Below are 19,992 nucleotides of genomic sequence, written 5' to 3'. Positions count from 1 at the left end.
AATTATACATGATTACATAGCAAGTCCCTAGCTTATCATTTAGCCCGAATTTCACATGAATCAAACCATTTTACATAATTGTTAGCTTCTAAAATTCTGAAATCACTTCACAATTGTCAAATTACACTAGAACAACATCCAATTTCCTAGTGTTTATCAAATTCTACATAACCCACTAATCACCTACAAGGGTGTTCATGGATTTTACTAAAATTACACATGATTTTAACTTGTATTTGTCTAGGGCTTACTCCTAGACACTACCATGCTCTTAATTCATCTATATATCACACATGCATAACCAGATCTCAGATTCTCTATGTTCATGAGAATTTCAAGTAGAGGATTTTTACCAAATTTCACATACCTTATGATCTCCTTACGATGGGGATCACACATCCAGGCTCTAATTTCGTTTTGGGACTGATCTTCACCTTCAATTTATGATATTTGTGATGAACTAGGGTTTTAGGGGAGCTTGGGGTCGCCCCTGCTTCTGGTCGATCTCAACAACACACAGACAAGTGTGTTTTGAGTTTAATTTTTGTTATTTTATTAAAATAGTTTTCATTTAGACACTTTTAGTCCCTCATCTTGCATTCTTTAAATTTTTTAACTCTTAACTACTCATAAATGATCAACTAACTAGGTTAGTGTCATCCCTAGTTATTTTATTTTACTAGCTTATTAGCAACATGATTGAAATTTAAGAGTTTTGTATTTTCGGGATGTTACAAGAGACAACTATGAATCCAGAGGAAAAAGAAGTTTCAGAAGAAACACCGGTAACGAACGAAAATGAGATCTCTATTAATTATGTACAAGATAATACAATGTGGAACCGGAATAAAACATGTGTTGATGATATATTCACATATGCTATAGCAACGGATGTAATCAATGAAAATGATTACGTACCTAAAACTTTAGAAGAGTGCATGCACAGAAAGGATTGGCCAAGATGGCAAGAAGCCATAAATGCCGAACTAAATTCGCTCGAAAAGCGACATGTTTTCGGACCTGTAGTCCGAACGCCCATAGACGTCAAACCAGTAGGTTATAAATGAGTGTTTGCAATAAAAAGAAATGAAAAGAATGGGATTGTACGATATAAGGCTCGACTTGTAGCACAAGGGTTTTCCTAAATCCCAGGAGTTGATTATGAGGAAACGTATTCCCCTGTAGTAGATGCGATAACCCTTAGGTTCCTAATCGGCCTCACAATCTCTGAAGGACTTCATATGAGACTAATGGATGTCGTCACCGCATACTTATACGTGACACTTGAAAATGACATCTACATGAAAATCCCTAAAGGATTAAAATTGCCTTAAGCATTAAAATCAACACCTCGAGAAATGTGTTCTATAAAGCTCCAGAGATCTTTATATGGTCTCAAACAATCTGGTCGTATGTGGTACAATCGACTTAGTGAATATCTCGGAAAAGAAGGATACAAGTCTGATGTAATCAGTCCATGTGTCTTTATAAAAAGATCAGTCTCAAATTTCACTATAATAGCAGTCTATGTTGATGATATCAACATCATCGGATCTCTTGAAGAGATAGAGAAAGCTGCTCAGTTGTTAAAGAAGGAATTTGAAATGAAAGATCTTGGTATGACGAAATTATGTATCGGACTACAATTTGAGTATCTGTGCAATGGCACATTTGTCCATCAATCAAACTACATCCAGAAGATGTTTGTACGTTTCAATATGGATAAAGCACAACCGTTTAGCGTACCTATGGTTGTCCGACTGCTAGATCCACACAAGAATCCTTATTGCCCTCAAGAAAAAGTGTTGATGCACGTAATGTCTATCGCCTTCGTCAATCCGAGTCGTAGTGAAAAGTCGAAAGGAATCATGCGCATAATGTCTTATTTAGTTAGAAATGGCAAGGTGGCAAACTTGTAATTAATGATAACTATCATTAAAGTGCCTTGACCATATAAATAGAGGTTATGTTATGATTTTAGTAAGAGTTCTTGGAAAAGATTAGTAGAAGACTTGGAGAGGAGACTTCTAGAGAGAGAAAGTAGAGAGAGAAAGTGATTGTAAACGAGATTCTTGTACCGTACACGTCAATTCTTGTAATGGATTCTCGTTAGTAGTACGTTATCGTGTGTTCGGTCACATTCGTTCACGGATTCCGCACGTGAAACATTCGTTACGCAATCGAACGGTCGAAAAACCGGTCCTACAAGTGGTATCAGAGCTAGGAGCTCGATTGCAAGATCAAACACGTCGTTCTCGTACAGATTTCAGCCGATTCAGAGCCAAATCAGATCCGATTTCATCAATTTCATCACTTTCTACTCATTTCTTGTGGTTTTTACGAAAATTCGACAAATTGAACGTGATTTCACGGTCCGTTTCGTCTGAATTTTTGATATTATGTGCGAAAAATGTTGAATTAGAACCCTACCAAGTTTCAGATCGAAATTCCATGTAGTTTTGGAGTAATCGCGATTTTTCGAACCGTAATCGCGTAAATATTCAGGTGTGGATCGCCTTTTTGAACAATTGGTTTGAACCGCTTATTGGAAAGTAGTTGGATCGCTCGTAATCGATGTGTATGAACCGCTCGTAATCAGTAGATATGAACCGCTTATAGGTCATACTGTTGAACCGCTCATTGTGTAATCTTTAGGTCCGCTCCAACTGTTTTATTGGTCAGGCCGCTCTTTTGTCATTTTCTACATCGGAATAGGTAAATTGCAGGCTCATTAAATTGATGGTTCAATCAGAGAACTAGGAGACCATGTGATAGTGTGTTGTTGAATTGTTACCGCCTCATTAAAGAGTTTGGTCAAATCCCACTAATTCGAGAGGTCAACATCACCGCCCAAGTTTGACAATTTGCTGCATGTTTGTTTTGATCTAAGTGAACCGCCCCACTATTGTTTGTTGACCACAGTTGCACCGCCCAAATACATTAAACCCACCGCCCATTTTTTTAAAAAAAACAAAGAACAAACCATTTAATTCACCGCCATTTAAATAGTGTGGCCCAATCCTAGCTTCTTGACTGTACTATTGCAGCCCATGTGAGCCCATGTGATTGTTCGGTTTGTTGATAATTGCTCCACTTTAAGTAAACCGCAATTTTTTTTAAAAAAAAGGGAACTATCAGCAGTGGTGTTTAGTTTTACTAAAGTGAAAGGCTAAATCCCTGAAGTCTCACAGTTTGAGTTGTTTGAAGAATTGGGGAACAGTTGAATTAACAAGTGTACATTCATTGGAACGGGTTCACGAATCTTCGACAAACGAGTCTTAGATTGGTTCATCCACACACTGTTACGAATTCAATTAGTTTTGATCTAATTGTTTACTTGCTTGTTTGCAGGAAATCCAAGGTAGTTTGTCGAGCATCGGTTATACACACGAACGAATTTCCACTCGATCCACGTTCACCTAATCTTTGATAGTTAATCGAATAGTCATTTGTTTGTGTGAAAGTTTTGAAGTGATTGAAAATTCATTTTTGTGAATCGTTTAATACCGAAAATGGATTTTGCAATTAATATTGTACTGAACAAGTTCAATAATTTTTCAGGTATCGATGGAGAATCAATTGAAGAATTGATTAATAGGTATGTCGAGCTGTATTGGATAATGGTGAGTTTGAAGATAACCAAGACAAATGAGGAATGGGTTAACAAACTGGAAAATGCTTTACCGGGTGATGAATGGAGAACGTATCTATCAGATTGGAAGAAGAGATACTTAGAAGTGACTTTGAGCATGTTTATCGAGAAGATTAAAGAGCGAGAACTTGAACTACAAAAGATTAGAAGTGAAGCAACTGATGAAGCAAAATGTAAATCTGATGAAAATGTTCGAGAGGTAGAGGAACAGGTTAAAGAAATTTCAGCGATCAAGCTTGAGAAGAAAGCTGAGGATGTAAAGATGACCGAGAAGTGTTCAAGATGTGACAAATTTGAATCAGACAATGTCAAACTGTTAAGTGATTTGGACAGTTTGACATTGGAAAACAAAATTTTGAAAGAGAAAGATTCAAAAGTTGGAGAATCTGTGAAGAATGCATCAATATGTTTCAAATGTGACAACTTTAAGACCGATAATGACAAACTCATAAAAGGTGCAAAAATTTTGGCATTGGAGATCAAGAAGTTGACAGATGAGAAGCAAGCTGATGATAAACAGATTCTTATGATTCAGGAAATTTGTGAGAAACTGAAAGTTGAAAATGACAAACTGTTGGGTAATTTGAACAGTTTAACATCAGAAAACAAGGTTTTGAAAGAGAAAGAAAAAGACTTTGAAAGCAAAAAGAAATCCTCAGAAAATGAAGATTTTTGGATAAAACTTGAAAACAAAAATTTGAAAGCAAATGAAACAAAATTTCAAGAACAGATAAAAGTTTTAGTCAATGAAAAGTCTGTTCTTGAAAACATTAAGATTGAAAATGAAAAATTAATCAAGTCTCATCTTGAAAGAATATCTCAGCTTGAAAATGAGGCTGAGAATTCGAGAGCTAAAATTGATGAGCTTGAAAAGAAATTGAAAGGTTTTGTGACATCATCTGAGTTTTTGAATATTCCTTGTCCAAAACCAATCAATTCAATTCCAATAAGTGACAATGTCACAAACTTTGACAATGTCAAAGTTGAAGATTGTGATGAGAAATCTGATGATGTAAATACAAAAATTGAAAAACAAAAATTGTTTTTAGAATTAAAAGAAAAATTCAAAAATACTGTTTTGCAATCTACTGAAATAGGTGAATGCTCAAAGCAAAAACCTGTTAAGAAGAGTGTAGAACAAAAACAAATTGTTAAAAAGTCGAAAATTGTTCAAAAAGAAAATAAAAGCTCATCAGATCGATCATCCAATCACAATCAAAAAGTACAAAAATTGAAAAACGAAAATTCAAAAATTGTTGGTAATAAGTGGTGCAGGTCAGACCACAGTGCTCAAAAGCCAAATCCAACAATCAAGAGGAGGAAGGAGTATCACCACGCTAGACAATGCTTTGATCTAAGCGTTTGGTATGACAATGGTGATTGGTATGATAACAGAGTGTGTTACAAATGTGGATATCAAGGACACATTGCTGTTAACTGCCAGAGACAGAGATTTGAGACAAGAAGATGCTATAACTGCCAAATCAAAGGTCATATTGCCAGAGATTGCCCAAGGAAATCAAGTGAAAGATTGAGGGTTAATTCTCAGAAATTGGCAAAGAAACCAGTCCCTGTCAAGCCCAAGGTACTGAAAGTTTCAGAACAGAATGTCAAAGAACAGAAGGTCCAAGAACCTAAAGTTCAAGAAACGAAAGTGAAGCTTTCTCAAGGGCAGAAAGACAAACTGAGGAAGAAGAGGAAGAAAGCACGAGAGTATCTCGAGAAGATTTTGTCCTCGGGTTCACCCGACAGATCGAATAAGAGTGCTGATGAATCGATTCACTCGACAACAAAGTCAAGTAAACCGAATTCGTCAGATGCAAATCTGAGGACGAAAGAGGAAAAGAAGAAGGAAAAGGTCGGCGATGAATCTGACGTGCCGAAGTCAGACAAGCCACCTTCAGGCGATGAATCTGGCTCATCAAAGGCAGACAAGCCACATTCAGGCAATGATTCTGGTTCGTCAAAACCAGAAGAGCCAGTTATTGAGGTAAAATCTGAGAATTCAGATTTAACAATGGATGATACGAACTTTCCTCCATTGCTAAACAAGAATTCAAAATCACCCAAGGACAGTCAGGCTTGGGTGAAACTGTTTAAATGAAAAACCTGACTTGCCGGAGTTCCCAGGTTGGTAAGCGTGGAACATGAATCGGCACATTTCTTGAGAAATTTCACTCTGGTGATTTTTCGTCTTTCAAAAGATAAATCAGGGATATTAAGTTGTACTTGATTCATCTTTCCTACAAATGGTAATTTGAAAAACAATGTGATGAAACCCCAAGTTTATGAAATGTCACACAAAACTAATTTTCCGGAAAAACCATTTTGATTAAAACAAACTTAAGTGTTTTGAAATCATAATGGGAAAATAGTTTGTTGTGAGGGGGAGTTCTGATTGTTTACGCCAAGTGGATGGCGAATTGAAGTGATTCTCATCATGTTGTCAAGTTTGTACAGTTTGTTTCAAATTTTCTCAGAAAATCAAAATTGAAACATATTTTGATTTTAGGGGGAGAAAAATTTTAAAAAAATTAGAAAATTTGAAAATGTCAAAAACATTGAAAAATTTGAAAAATGAGTTTTGTTGTGAAAAAGAGGAAATGATAGTAAATCAGTGGACTATCACAGCATGCTAAAGAAATGTAATGTAAAATGTAATAAACGGTCTCACTGATGATGTGACGATAGGTTTTTGTACATTTAGTAGATTTATTCGGGATATAAACCTAAAATTTCAAACTTGTGAAATTTGTGGGGAACACTACTTGGATATATAGGTAACCCCTGAAATCTCGTTTGAAAGGTCTCGTATTCTGATATACTAGGTGTTTATACTCTATGATGTCTGGGGTATTATTCCGGGACTTCTGCTGAACGGTAGTTCTGACCTAGTCCTTGGCTAATACTTTCCGCAAAATGCTTGAAACATAGCATAAAGCCCTCAGCTGATTAGACAATAAAATTGATAATCATCTGTTGTAGCTGAAAAGATCCTCTAAAGGGGACACACTGCTAAGTCGAAGCTGATATCTCTCTGCTGAACGGAAGTTCTGACCTGAGATCCCTCAGTTCTCGCATCTTTCCCCTAATTTATGTACAGATATCATTGTAGTATTCTTGCCTACTGAATATTGGGATTCTGGATACGGGAGTATATTCAAGAGGTGGGACACATGAATCGAACTAAGTTCATAAAACACTTAAATAGTATCCTGAATAGATTGAAAATTGTATGAAAATTTAAGAGGACAACTATATCGTCAATCTACGTGAATCGTTTAGAACTTAAAATGAAATAAGCTTAACGGTGCGTGTGATGTGTCTCAAATACTGATATGATCCTCTTACACAAACTCACAAAAATATGTTTGTACATATTTCATTTCTGCATTTAATTTCTGTCTTTGCATTCATGTTTCTTATTTTGAAAAATCCAAAAAGATTTTCGACAACTGATGATGAAAAGCTGACATTCAAAATCTCAAAGGCTAAACATGATGAACAGACGGTTTGGTTAATTGGTTTGAAATGTTTAAGATGATTCATTAAGTTGAATCAGAATTTGGAATGTTTCAAATTGTATTAGAAAATTCTCAAATGTTTATTTGATTCATTAAGTTGAATCACAACTTTATTGGTTTGTAATAGAGTGGATGAGATGTGCAGGTTTCAAATTTTTGTTGCTACGAAAAGCCAGACTACGATCCCGACAGCCGAGTCTAAGGGGGAGTCTGAAGACGAGCTCAATGCTAAAGGAGCTTGTATTTGGAAAGCCAGGTGTCGATCCCAAAAGCACGGAAGCTTGACGAAAGGGGGAGCCTGAAGTATCTGAAGAAAGAGAGCAACGGAAGCTGAAGACAGATCCTCTGGGATTCTGTTCGAACAAGAGTATTTGAAGACTCTCACTAAAGATTCCGTCAACATCCAAGGGGGAGTTTGTTAGTGCAGTTGTCTGTCGACTACATCTTCGTTCGAGTCTTAAAGAGAGAGAAAGTCAAGTCGCTATGAGTTTCGCTACGAGATTGACTATGGCAATATCCAAGGGGGAGATTGTTGATGCACGTAATGTCTATCGCCTTCGTCAATCCGAGTCGTAGTGAAAAGTCGAAAGGAATCATGCGCATAATGTCTTATTTAGTTAGAAATGGCAAGGTGGCAAACTTGTAATTAATGATAACTATCATTAAAGTGCCTTGACCATATAAATAGAGGTTATGTTATGATTTTAGTAAGAATTCTTGGAAAAGATTAGTAGAAGACTTGGAGAGGAGACTTCTAGAGAGAGAAAGTAGAGAGAGAAAGTGATTGTAAACGAGATTCTTGTACCGTACACGTCAATTCTTGTAATGGATTCTCGTTAGTAGTACGTTATCGTGTGTTCGGTCACGTTCGTTCACGGATTCCGCACGTGAAACGTTCGTTACGCAATCGAACGGTCGAAAAACCGGTCCTACAAAAAGGCGAAGAAGTACTTGGTCCAGAAGTACCGTGCTCGTAAGACCAAGGAGGTGCCCTTATGTATCTCGCAAATAACACAAGACCTGACATTGCATTTGCAGTACATGTACTAGCGAGATACAGTTCGAATCCAACACGTAGACACTGGAATGGTGTAAAACATATATTCTGGTACATTTGCGGGACACAAGACTTAGGTAGCGTTTGGTGTGCAGGAATGAGAGGTGGAATGGAATAGACCATTGAGAAGGAATGAAGAAAAGAGTGTTTGGTTGGTCGATGGAATGGAATGGAATCGCCCATTCCAAAATGCATTCCATTCCCTCAAAATCATTCCATCCCTCCCCCCTGTTTTTTTTCCATTCCATTCCCTCTTCACCCTTCATTAACAACACCACAACCTACTACCATTGCCACCACCCACCACCACTGTCAACCGCCGCCGTCACCCACCTTCTCCGCCACCCGCCACCGCCGCCACCCGCCACCGTCGTTGTCTCCACCTACCTCCATCCCCGCCACCGCCACCGCCGTCGCCGCCATCCACCATCGCTGTTGCCACCTCCGATCACCGCCACCACCCACCTTCGATCATCGCCGCCACCATTGCCGCTGCCACCTCCGATCACTGCCGCCGTCGCCACCCACCTCTGCCTTCGCTATCAACCACCACCACCCACCGCCACCACCGCCACCACCGCTACCACCTGCCACCACCGTCGCCACCGCTACCACCTCTGACCACCGCCATCACCCACCACCACCACCGCTGTCATCACCCGTCGCGGTCTCCAATCGCCACCGTCTCCACCCACAACCACCACCGCTGCTACAACTGCCACCTATCACCACCCACCATCGCCGCCCATCATTGACCACCGCCATCCGATTTTATTCCTTCGTTTTTATGGCATACCAAACAACAAAAAGTAATGGTTCATTCCATTCTCACATGGTAACCAAACAAGACATGGAATGGTAATGATCAATTCCATTACCTCATCCATTCCATTACCTCGTCCATTCCATTCCCCTGTCCATTCCATTACCCGATACCAAACAGACCCTTAGGTCTTTTCTATCAGAAAGATCAAAAGTCCCAACTTGTTGGGTATGCTGATGCCGGATATCTATCAGATCCCCACAAAGCAAAATCTCAGACAAGTTATGTATTCACATACGGTGGCAGAGCAATTTCTTGGAAGTCAACTAAGCAACCACTTACAGCAACATCATCAAATCATGCTGAATTGATAGCACTATATGATGCTGGTCGAGAATGTGTGTGGTTGAGATCAATGATTAATCACATACAAGAAGCATGCGGATTAGAACAGATCAAGAAGGAGCCGACAATTATTTATGAAGACAATGCTGCTTGCATAACTCAGATCAGAGAAGGTTACATCAAGGGTGATCGAACAAAGCGCATCTCACCAAAGTTCTTCTCAACATATGACTTGCAGAAAGAAGGGGAAATTGACGTTCGCCAGATCAAGTCAAGTGAAGATTTAGCTGACCTGTTCACAAAATCTTTACCTAGAAGCAGTTTCGAGCAGTTATCACATGAGATCGGGCTTCGTAGATTAAAAGACGTTAGTTAAACTGAGGGGGAGCATTATACACGTTGTACTCTTTTACTTGACTAAGTTTTGTCCCATTGGATTTTCTTAGCAAGGTTTTTAATGAGGCAGCATAACTGGTCCTGCAGTATCAGTTTATCATATAAGTCCTGAAGTATCGATTTTACATCATGCTGAAAAATGTTGTTAATCGTATATAATGAAGAGTATGTATATCTGAGGGGAGTGTTATAAAACAGATATACAAACTCACCCAAATAACTGTTTGAAAGTTCCCTAAATAACGGTTTGGCAGTTATTATCTATGGTAGTTATTATCTATATCATTGTTATATTTATATGATACGGTTGAATAAGATTGCAGATTCAATATACAATTTCCATTGTTTTTTTATCAAAAACCTATTATAATAACTGTATGAATAAAAAATTAAAAAAAAGAATTTTATTTAGTGGGCCTCATGGGATGTGAGTGATCTTTTAGAAGTTTCCACTCGAGAAAAAAAGAAAAAGAGAAAAATGCCCGGATAGTCCCTGTGGTTTCGCCTTTTTTCACCTATAGTCCCCAACTTTCTAAAACTACCTGAATAGTCCCCAAGTTTTCATTTTTTGTTCCCGGATAGTCCCTGGGTCTAACTTCAGTTTGTTTTCTCTGTTAAGAGGGTGTGAAATGACAAAAATACCCTTTCCTTAAAAGGCCAAACCATAGGGACTATCCGGGCATCTTCTTCATTTTTATTTATAAAACCCCACCACCACACTTCATCTTCAACCTCCACCCACCATCACCCTCCTCCACCCTCCTCCACCACCACCACCACCACCACCACCATTCTTCTCTCCACCGGAACCTGAAGCTGAAACCGAACCGGAACCTTTATGGATGCTACTCAAGTCATTGCAGGTTGTGACAAGCAATGGACCACATCTTGGTGGATGCAATTTAAAGTATTGCTAAAGAGGGGCCTTAGAGAAAGGAGACACGAATCGTACTCGAGATTAAGAATCTTCCAGGTGATGTCTGTTTCAATCCTATAGGGTCTTCTGTGGTGGCACTCAGATTTGTCACAATTGCAAGATCAGGTAATCGTATTGGATACTTCAACATACAATGAATATGATTTATGCCCGAAATTCGTTTATTCATTAATAAACATTTAGACTATTATAACTAGACAAGTATTAAACCTATAATGTTTGGATTATAGTTACCAATTTTCTATATTTGTAGCACCTAAACATAAGATTTTTTGATATTCGTTTCGATCAGGTGGGGCTTCTCTTCTTGTTTTCAATATTTTGGGGATTTTACCCTCTATCCAATGCCGTTTTCACCTTCCCTCAAGAACGACCGATGCTAACAAGAGAACAGTCATCAGGAATGTATCGACTCTCCTCATATTACTTCGCTCGAATGGCTGGAGATTTACCAATGGAACTAGTCCTTCCAACCATATTTGTGACCGTTACGTATTGGATGGGTGGCCTCAAACATTCATTTGTCACATACATTCTAACCACTGTAATCATCCTTTTCAATGTACTCGTTTCACAAGGACTTGGACTAGCCCTAGGTGCCATACTAGATCTCAAACAAGCAACCACCTTATCGTCGGTGATAATGCTAGTTTTCTTGCTCGCGGGTGGCTACTATGTTAGACAGATTCCACCATTCATCTCATGTAGTTTTCAGACTGCATTTGTTTGTTGTTGCAGTGGAATCCAAGGATTTTGTTTTTTACAATAAAATTAAAAATGGTGGAGAGAAGAATGGTGGTGGTGGTGGTGGTGATGGAGGAGGGTGACGGTGGGTGGAGGTTGAAGATGAAGTGTGGTGGTGGGGTTTTATAAATAAAAATGAAGAAGATGCCCGGATAGTCCCTATGGTTTGGCCTTTTAAGGAAAGGGTATTTTTGTTATTTCACACCCTATTAACAGAGAAAACAAACTGAAGTTAGACCCAGGGACTATATTTTTGGGCACAGGTTTTTCTGGTCCGGGAACAAAAAATGAAAACTTGGGGACTATTCAGGTAGTTTTAAAAAGTTGGGGACTATAGGTGAAAAAAGACGAAACCACAGGGACTATCCGGGCATTTTTCTCAAAGAAAAACAAATGTGTAGGCTCATACTTGTCTATAAGTAAGTCTTCACAAAGACAATGTCTTTGTTTCTTTAGTTGTTTTTTTCCTTCAAGAAATCTTTTAAATAATTTATATATTTATTAGGAGGGGTTTGAAAATTTATGTTGCACTAGCTTTTATTAGTGTCGCGCGTTGCGGCAAAACAGAGGAAATGATAATGTTAAACAAATGATATTTGAAAATTGAGCATGTTGTTTCGAAAGCCAAACAGTAAAATCGGTTTAGTTTATCATCGCGTCATAAAACAATACCAAATAAATACTCTCGTTTGAATATAACTTCATTTTTAACAATACTTATATCAGAATCTCTAGAGGGAAAATAAACACAACTGCGTACTTAAGTTTTTTTTAATTAACGAATGAAAGTTATTTAAGAAAGATTAAATTAATTGATAAAGGTAATACGGTTTTAAAAAATAAAAAAGGAAATTCTGTTAAAAGTAAATATGATAATAAGGTTTTATAATATTAAAATAATAAAATATTAAAATAAAACTATATATTACTATAAATTTAAAATTACTATTCATCATCCTTCAACAACAATATATACTTGTTTTTTACGTCGCACGTTGATAATGTAAAACAAACGTGATTTAAAAATAAAACATGTTGTTTAGAAAGTCAAACCATTAGATTGGTTTAATTTATCATCGTATTGTTCTATGATATCAAATAAATACTTTATTTTGAGTAAAACTTTATTTTTAACAAAACTTATAACAGAAAGTCGAGGGAAAAATCAAGCACAACTACGTACTTAAGTTTTTAGAAAAAAGTTATAAACGTAAATTTTTAAAGAAGTATCAAATTACTGATAAATTAATATTGTTGTAAAAATAGAAAAAAATTATTAAAAAAATCGTAAAGGAAATATTATTTGTTTTTAAAAAAGGAAAAAAAAAGTTAAAAATATATTACTAAAAGTAAAAGTAAATATGATAATAAACTATTATAATATATTAAATAAAATAATAATAGAAAACTATATATTATTATAAAAATAAGGTTACTATTCATCGTCCTTGGTTAACAATATATACTAGTGGATATTTCCGTGCGTTGCATCGGATATTCGGTCGGTATCAGTTCGGTTTATTATAGTATATGTATGATACCGGCACTCGATAACCGAAAGACATATGTCCAGGAAGATATCAACACTTGTTTTATGTCAATAAAATAAGCGAAAAAAAACAAATGGCGGTACCGGTACCCATGTTATATGTGTACGGTTCCTTACGGTAGAATCGTAGATAACAAAAAAATGACTATATTTGACAAATGAAACTTTGATCGAAATATCGATAAGAGCAAGAACGTCACACCGGTAAATTTGAAGTCTTATGAAGCATTATAGCATATTATTAAAATAACTAAAATGCTAAACGACGTTACTTTATATAAAAAAACTAATGAATCAGAGTTCAGATAACTTTGATGATATATACGTTGTTTTACTCACTTGTACATTGTTATTCACATCTCAACTTTGAGTAAAATGTATATCAAGATGCAGATAAAATAAGCACGTTATGACGACATATTCGAAATTTTACCGAGTATCGTACTTAAAAAGTTATAAAATAATATAAAAGTAAAATAAATAAAATAATATAAAATGTTATTACTGTTCATCACCCATGAACTTTAATATATAGATAATATATATAAATATATATATATATATATATATATATATATATATATATATATATATATATAGTGGAGAGTTCAAATGAGAAGAATTAAAAATTAAGAATAAAAAGAATAAAGGATAAAAAGGTAATTTGAACAAATCATTTAATGATTCTATTATTTATTTTTGTTTTTCAAATTAATGAACTCTAATCATTTAATGAGCCTAGCTTATAAAATAGTTATGCATCTTACACAATAAAAACAATCATGCACATGATCTTACATTTTCAACGTTCCCTACACCATTAAAACAATATTTTGGTGTAAGATATAGAATGTGTAGGACTCAAACACTTTTAAATAATTTTGCGACTCATAATAAAATATGTGTAGGACACAAAATTTTTAAATAATTTTGTCACTTCTATTAAAATTTGTGTAGGAGCATTACATTCATGATGGTTAAGGAGGAATTTATGGTTGCATTAATAAGATTTGTGTAACTCTTTAAAATATATATTAATATTCTATATCAAAATGTCTATACTACCCTTAGTAATTAAAGCATTAATTAAAAGTGGACAAAAATGATATATTAATTCACAACCATTGATCCAAAAAATATAGGGTCTAGATGAATTCAATTTTTCTTCTTTTAAGAAGATTTTTCTCAAATGAACCTCCCCATATATATATATATATATATATAATTGCTATTTGGTTGGGGTGTTTAAAATCGCATTATTGGGTTTTCGATATCCGAAGGACAGGTTATGTTAAAAAAAAAACCGATATATATCTGTAAAATAAATTTTTTTAATAGGGTATACCCATACAAACACTAACGTAGACCCAATTACAAAACCATTACGGTTTAGATTAGTTATTAGCCCACTGACATTAGGTTTAGACTTTTAGTGAGCCCAATACTCAATTTCGTCAAGGCCTAAGGGCACGTTTTTTCAAGCTCGAACATGGTATACGAATTCTGAGGGCCGGCCCTGACTAGATTCACATGAAATTCACACGATCGTAGAAAACAATATCTTATTTATCCGAAACAATACAAATACTGACCATAAAGAATTTCATACATAATATGTCGCTCAGACAAACTCACTAAAGTAAAAACAAAAAAAAAAATCTTCAAAAAGAAACATATGTAAGAATCAAAGGAAAATAAGTGAATATCATGAACAATAACATAATGTTTCCCGATATAGTTGCTAATAACTTAGAACACCATGGCATATGTGGCAACAAATATTGAAAATATTATAGGAATGGTTGTGAATCTTATTGAAGTTGCATCTGAAGAACCGTTATCTGTTGATGGTACAATGTTTGTTTCAGTGCCTTTACCCGAAGGGGATCCTGGAGAAGAAGAAGGTGTCGTTCCTGAAGGAGAGTCGGTTGGAGAAGCAGCTGCCCAATTTGAAAACACAGAACAATGAATAAGTTTATAAATTGTAGTTGGTTGGTTTTGAAAATGCAAACTAATGAATTAGAGCTTAAAAATTTGACTCATTTAGCTATGAATTAATTGATTTGGTATTTTGGGTTATGTTTATCTAAAACGGGTCAGACACGTAAAGTAAAAATTAGTTGAAAAGGATATGGGTCAACCGTGAGAGTTGCTCATACCCTCATAGTGTATGTTAAATGTACAAAACCTTTTAGTCTGGTTTTTTTAAAGAAGTTTATAAATAATATAATTATTTTAGCATATTTGACTCACTACAAATTTCAAAAATACTTTTATGAATAAAAAGTGTATGTTAAACCCGACCCTTATGAGAGGTACAAAATATTACCCGTTTGACTGTGTTACATAGCCCACCCGCCCATTTTGACATATAACATATTTGGATCAACTAAAGTGTGGACTTTTAGAACATATCATAAATCACCAGTTGACTTTTCTTAACTCTTGAGATCACCTCTGGACCATTTCAAATTGTATCACAATATTGTAATATCATGTGACAATAATTTGAATAAAAATACGGTAACTAAATGTTTAGATCATTACCATTGCATTGACTGGTTGGTGGTGTCTGGACATTGCAAGCCTTAGGCAACTCAAGAGCCTGAGTTTGGTTAATATTAAGCCCCAAAGACGAGCCACCGCCATTAAGAACTTGACACAGGCACTGTGGCTGTGACCGGACCACGCTAGCCAGTTGGGTGCAGCATCCTGATGATGGTGTCGATGTGTTGCCCGAAATGTAGTTTAGGCATGGAGACAAACTAACTAAAACACTTGTGCAACTTGAAGATTGAGCCATTGAGCTTCCATATAGGGCAGCCATTGTGATCACTAGGATCATTAAGATTGTGTTGGTTTTTTGATATCGTGCCATTTGGGATTTTGGTGTTTTTTTTTTCTTTTTTTCTTTCTTTTTTTTGTGTGTAATTTGGGTTGCAGAAGATGATTTGATTGTGAGGTTTTGGATGAGAGTATGCAGGTTTTTTGGTTCTATATATAGGGGAATTGGTATGACTGAGCTAACTTGGGTCCTCGGGAGTTGCTGTGCATAGGTAACCTACTTATCCTATTTTATAATATTAGCTAATAGCTACAAAAAGATATGCAAAGGGAAATGTGTAGTATTGAAACAAGAATCACTAGATAATTAAGAAGTATAAGAACATTTTTTATAGTTGTTGATTATGGGTTAGTAACATAAACTTTGTGGGTTTAGTGGTCTAAATGGGTCCAGGTCAGTTTCGGGTCTAACGTACCTATGCAGTTAGCTAAGCCGGTTGTGTTCGGGTCAACCTGGCGGGTACTTAGGTTGACCTTTTGATTTATAACATTCTAAAATATATATGCTTTATGCCATAGTTTAAACTAGTTGGGTATCATATTCCACAATTTAAAAACATAAATAGAAAATAACATTAGGTTTTATAGTTTGAACGGACTCTGCTCATATGTATTTGTTGTTGTAAATTGCAATTTAGAGCACCATTTGTAAAAAATAATTTAAGAATGAATTAAAGTTGGAGTTAAATAGTTGCATTCTTGTCAACCCGTGAATAAGTATGTTGTATTCGGATTCATATGTTTGTCTAATATGATTTTCAAGATCGTGTTATAATAAAATTTTGAGGTTCATGCCATTCTCAGCCTATCAACCTGCAAACGTAAAACATGTTATCATTCGACTTTTATCATAGAAGTGACACGAGACTTGCATCTCAACTACTACCAATTAAATTAAAATATAAAGAAAAGTCTTAAATATGGTTTTGTTTTGTTCCTACAAATTTAATAATTTTCATTGAATTCCACTATAACGATATATATTTTTGTGTTTGAGTTTTTCTTGGCTATAGGGTGGGACCAAATCTAATGTAATTACTAATTAGGTATTTAGATGATCTGCTTGTTAACCAACCAAATGGAATCAGTTAACTAACCACCAAACTCTATAAACAAATTCCTTTTTATTAAGTTGGTAGGTGATGTGTGTAAAATGCAACATATAAATCACATCAATTAAGGCATAAAACTAACCCTTTTTAAGTACTAATGTTGGAAAAAGAGTGTTTTTGTCTTCCTTTTGTATTTTCAGGATGAAATGAGCTCAAAATCACAAAAGAAGCAAAAAGACAACTAATTCTAGCATAAATACAAGAAAAGGAACAAAAGTAGACTGCCCGGACCCTCAACGGCACCTCCCAAGGCAAAGAAGAGAAAACAGAGACTGAACACTCCCCGTGTCTAGCGAACACGGGGGCGTGCCCAGGAAGCAGCAGAAAAGACAAACCAGTAGAAGCTTCTATTGCCCACCACGGGGCCGTGTCCAGCGGGCACGGGGGCGTGGTGAAAGTACAGCAGGCGCATTAATTGTAATTGCGAATTACAATTAATGAAGAGAGAGAATGTCAGACGGACACGGGGGCGTGTCCAGCGGACACGGGGCCGTGCCCAGCCTTCTGTTCAGCCTATAAATAGGGGTGCTTGGCTTCATTCCATTTCATCCCTTGGCACACCACCTCTCTCACACTTCATCCACCACCCACCACCACCATAACACCATCATCCACCACCATCATCCATTGTCCATCGTAGAGTGTGTGAGTCGTCTCGGGATCCAAGATTGATCGTAAGAGTTCTTGACAATCAAGGCCATGTTTGCCTAAGTCTCTTACATCACTTGGTGAAGACAAGTGTTTAGTATAATACTTTTTATTTTTAATCTTTTGCACTTTTTATTTGGTTTTGTATTAATGACTTTAATAACTAGTTATTTATGTTGAAGGTGATCTTTCCTTATCGTTTGTCCGTGGTGTCTTGGCGTTATTTTACTGTCTATATAAAATAAAAGATTTTCACCATTCATATCTCCACGGTCTATATGGAGGTATGTTGGCTACCTGGTCGGGGGTTAAGGGAACGGTTTGGTAAGGGTCTTGCCCTTGTTCAGCGTTTAGAGGTCCTGCTTGGGACCTGGGTCAAATTTAGTAGGATCTCCTTCAATACCCATAGGTATTGGATGGCGGGGATCCAAACTCTTTGACCCCCTCATAAGTTAACTACTATTAATACTATAACCCGACTATTTAGGACTGTATCCCTGCTGACTCAGACTACTTAGCCGAGGGTAACGTCACCGCCAAAAGCGGGGCCTACCACAATTTGCATTAATAACTTAATTCATTATCTTTCAATAATCCGACCCTTTAGGATTGTATCCTTGCTGACTCAAACTACTGGGCTGAGGGTAACTTCGCCTTCAAAAGAGGGGCCTACTACAATAACTAAGATAATCTCTTAAACAAGTGCAAAAGTGCGAAAATAATCAAAGGTTATACTAACACACGTGTCGGATCCAAGTGATTCATCTTGTCTATCTGTTTTTATTTTATTTTATTTTTCAGCATTTAGTTAGTTTTTATTTTTCTTAGTTTAAAACATTTTTCTCACTTTTTGATTTGGTTAGACGTTGAGGATAAACCGGTATTAAAAGCTCTTGTGTCCTTGGACGACCTCGGTATCTTACCAACACTATACTACGTCCACGATGGGTGCACTTGCCCATATGTGTGTTTAGTGTTAGTAAATATCGTGTTTTATAAATTTAAAACTTGGCTAAAAGTGTAAAAGGGGCTTAAATATTCATCAAAATTATATACACACCGACACACATCAAGTTTTTGGCGCCGCTGCCGGGGACACAAGGATTTTAAGAAAGTTAGGAATCAACGGCCTAATCATATTTTTATTTTTCTTTAATTTTTTAGGATTTTTTTCTTAGATTTTCAGCTTCTGCAGAGCTCAACACGGGGCCGTGCCTGGTCGGACACGGGCCGTGTTCAGCATCGTCACTGGCAGTTTTTGTTTTCCAAGTTACAGAAGGCTGACCACGGGTCCGTGCCGGTGCAACACGGGGCCGTGTCCAACTTCCAGTAACTGGGATCTGGAAAACAATCACTGAAATTCCGACCACAGGCCGTGTTCGCTCAACACGGGGCCGTGGTGAACCTTCTGACCAACATTCTTTTTTTTTTGTTTTTATTGCAGGACTTGGAACCCGACGCCACCCTCACGTAGTGTATGAGCTCCATTTCCAATAAAGACATAAAAGAACCACTAGAAGAACCCGAACGCTTTCTCAGAAAAAGGTTAAAAGCCAAAAACCAAGAGAAGGTTTCGGGTAATCCACCTCCAATGGCGGACCAACGTACCCTTATGGATTATCTACGACCCACCGTAGGTAATCTAGGCGCCGCTATCAATGCTCCGAATGTCGAAGCCAATAACTTCGAACTTCGGCCACATTTGATACAAATGCTCCAAAACTCCGCAACCTTCCATGGGCTTGCGGACGAGGATCCCCATCTACATATAACTAATTTCTTGGAAATATGTGATACCTTTCGGATCAATGGAGCATCAAACGACGCCATCCGCCTCCGTATGTTTCCCTTCTCACTAAAAGACCGAGCGAAAGCTTGGCTCAACACCCTCCCAGCTGGATCGGTAAACACCTGGGATGAACTAGCCCAAAAATTTCTATATAAGTATTTCCCTCCTTCTAAAACTGCTAAGTTAATGGCTGAAATTAATACATATTCACAAGAGGACGGGGAATCCTTATATGAAACTTGGGAAAGGTTCAAGGAGCTATTACGCAAGTGTCCCCATCACGGCCTCGCAATATGGCAACAAGTATCCACTTTCTATAATGGATTGTTGCCACACACTAGGCAGGCACTTGATTCTAGCTCCGGGGGACTTTTAGGTAATCGACGCCCACACGAAATATATAATCAAATTGAGGAAATTGCTCAAACCAATTTTCAATGGCACACCCCCCGGGGAAATAAGTCTATCGCCCCGGGCGCCCATAAGGTCGATGAAAGCACTTCTTTACAAGCCCAAATCGAGGCTCTTTCTTCAAAGATAAAAAAATTGGAAATGACAAAAACAGTCTCGGTTATGGCTTGTGAAGGGTGTGGTGGGTCACATGAAAATTGGAGTTGCATGAAAGAAACAAA

At 36.8% G+C, this 19,992-nt stretch overlaps 1 protein-coding gene and 1 non-coding gene across 2 annotated transcripts; both read right to left on the bottom strand.

Annotated features, from left to right (window-relative positions):
• Window positions 1–14,512: 14,512 nt before the first annotated feature.
• Window positions 14,513–15,933, bottom strand: LOC110886269 (non-specific lipid-transfer protein-like protein At2g13820). The gene is made up of 2 exons (XM_022134043.2): window positions 15,515–15,933; window positions 14,513–14,907 (listed from the first exon to the last, which is right to left on the bottom strand). The coding sequence occupies exons 1-2, from the start codon at window positions 15,843–15,845 to the stop codon at window positions 14,717–14,719; spliced, it is 522 nt and encodes a 173-aa protein (XP_021989735.1). The 5' UTR covers window positions 15,846–15,933; the 3' UTR covers window positions 14,513–14,716.
• A 3,607-nt stretch (window positions 15,934–19,540) lies between these two features.
• Window positions 19,541–19,647, bottom strand: LOC118484513. The gene has a single exon (XR_004873623.1). It is a non-coding gene; the product is annotated as a small nucleolar RNA R71 (small nucleolar RNA).
• Window positions 19,648–19,992: the final 345 nt, after the last annotated feature.

This window comes from Helianthus annuus, chromosome 11 (genome assembly GCF_002127325.2).
Source record: "Helianthus annuus cultivar XRQ/B chromosome 11, HanXRQr2.0-SUNRISE, whole genome shotgun sequence".
Taxonomy (NCBI): Eukaryota; Viridiplantae; Streptophyta; class Magnoliopsida; order Asterales; family Asteraceae; genus Helianthus; species Helianthus annuus.
The sequence above is the reverse complement of the archived record's forward strand: the minus strand, read 5'-3'. Positions and strand labels throughout refer to the sequence as shown.

Bases quoted from the DNA above. Each gene is read 5' to 3' on its own strand.
- LOC110886269 (XM_022134043.2), bottom strand. From the start codon at position 15,845: ATGGCACGATATCAAAAAACCAACACAATCTTAATGATCCTAGTGATC. The intron at 14,908-15,514 runs GTAATGATCTAA...CAAATTGGGCAG, and splicing joins ACCAACCAGTCAATGCAATG to CTGCTTCTCCAACCGACTCT.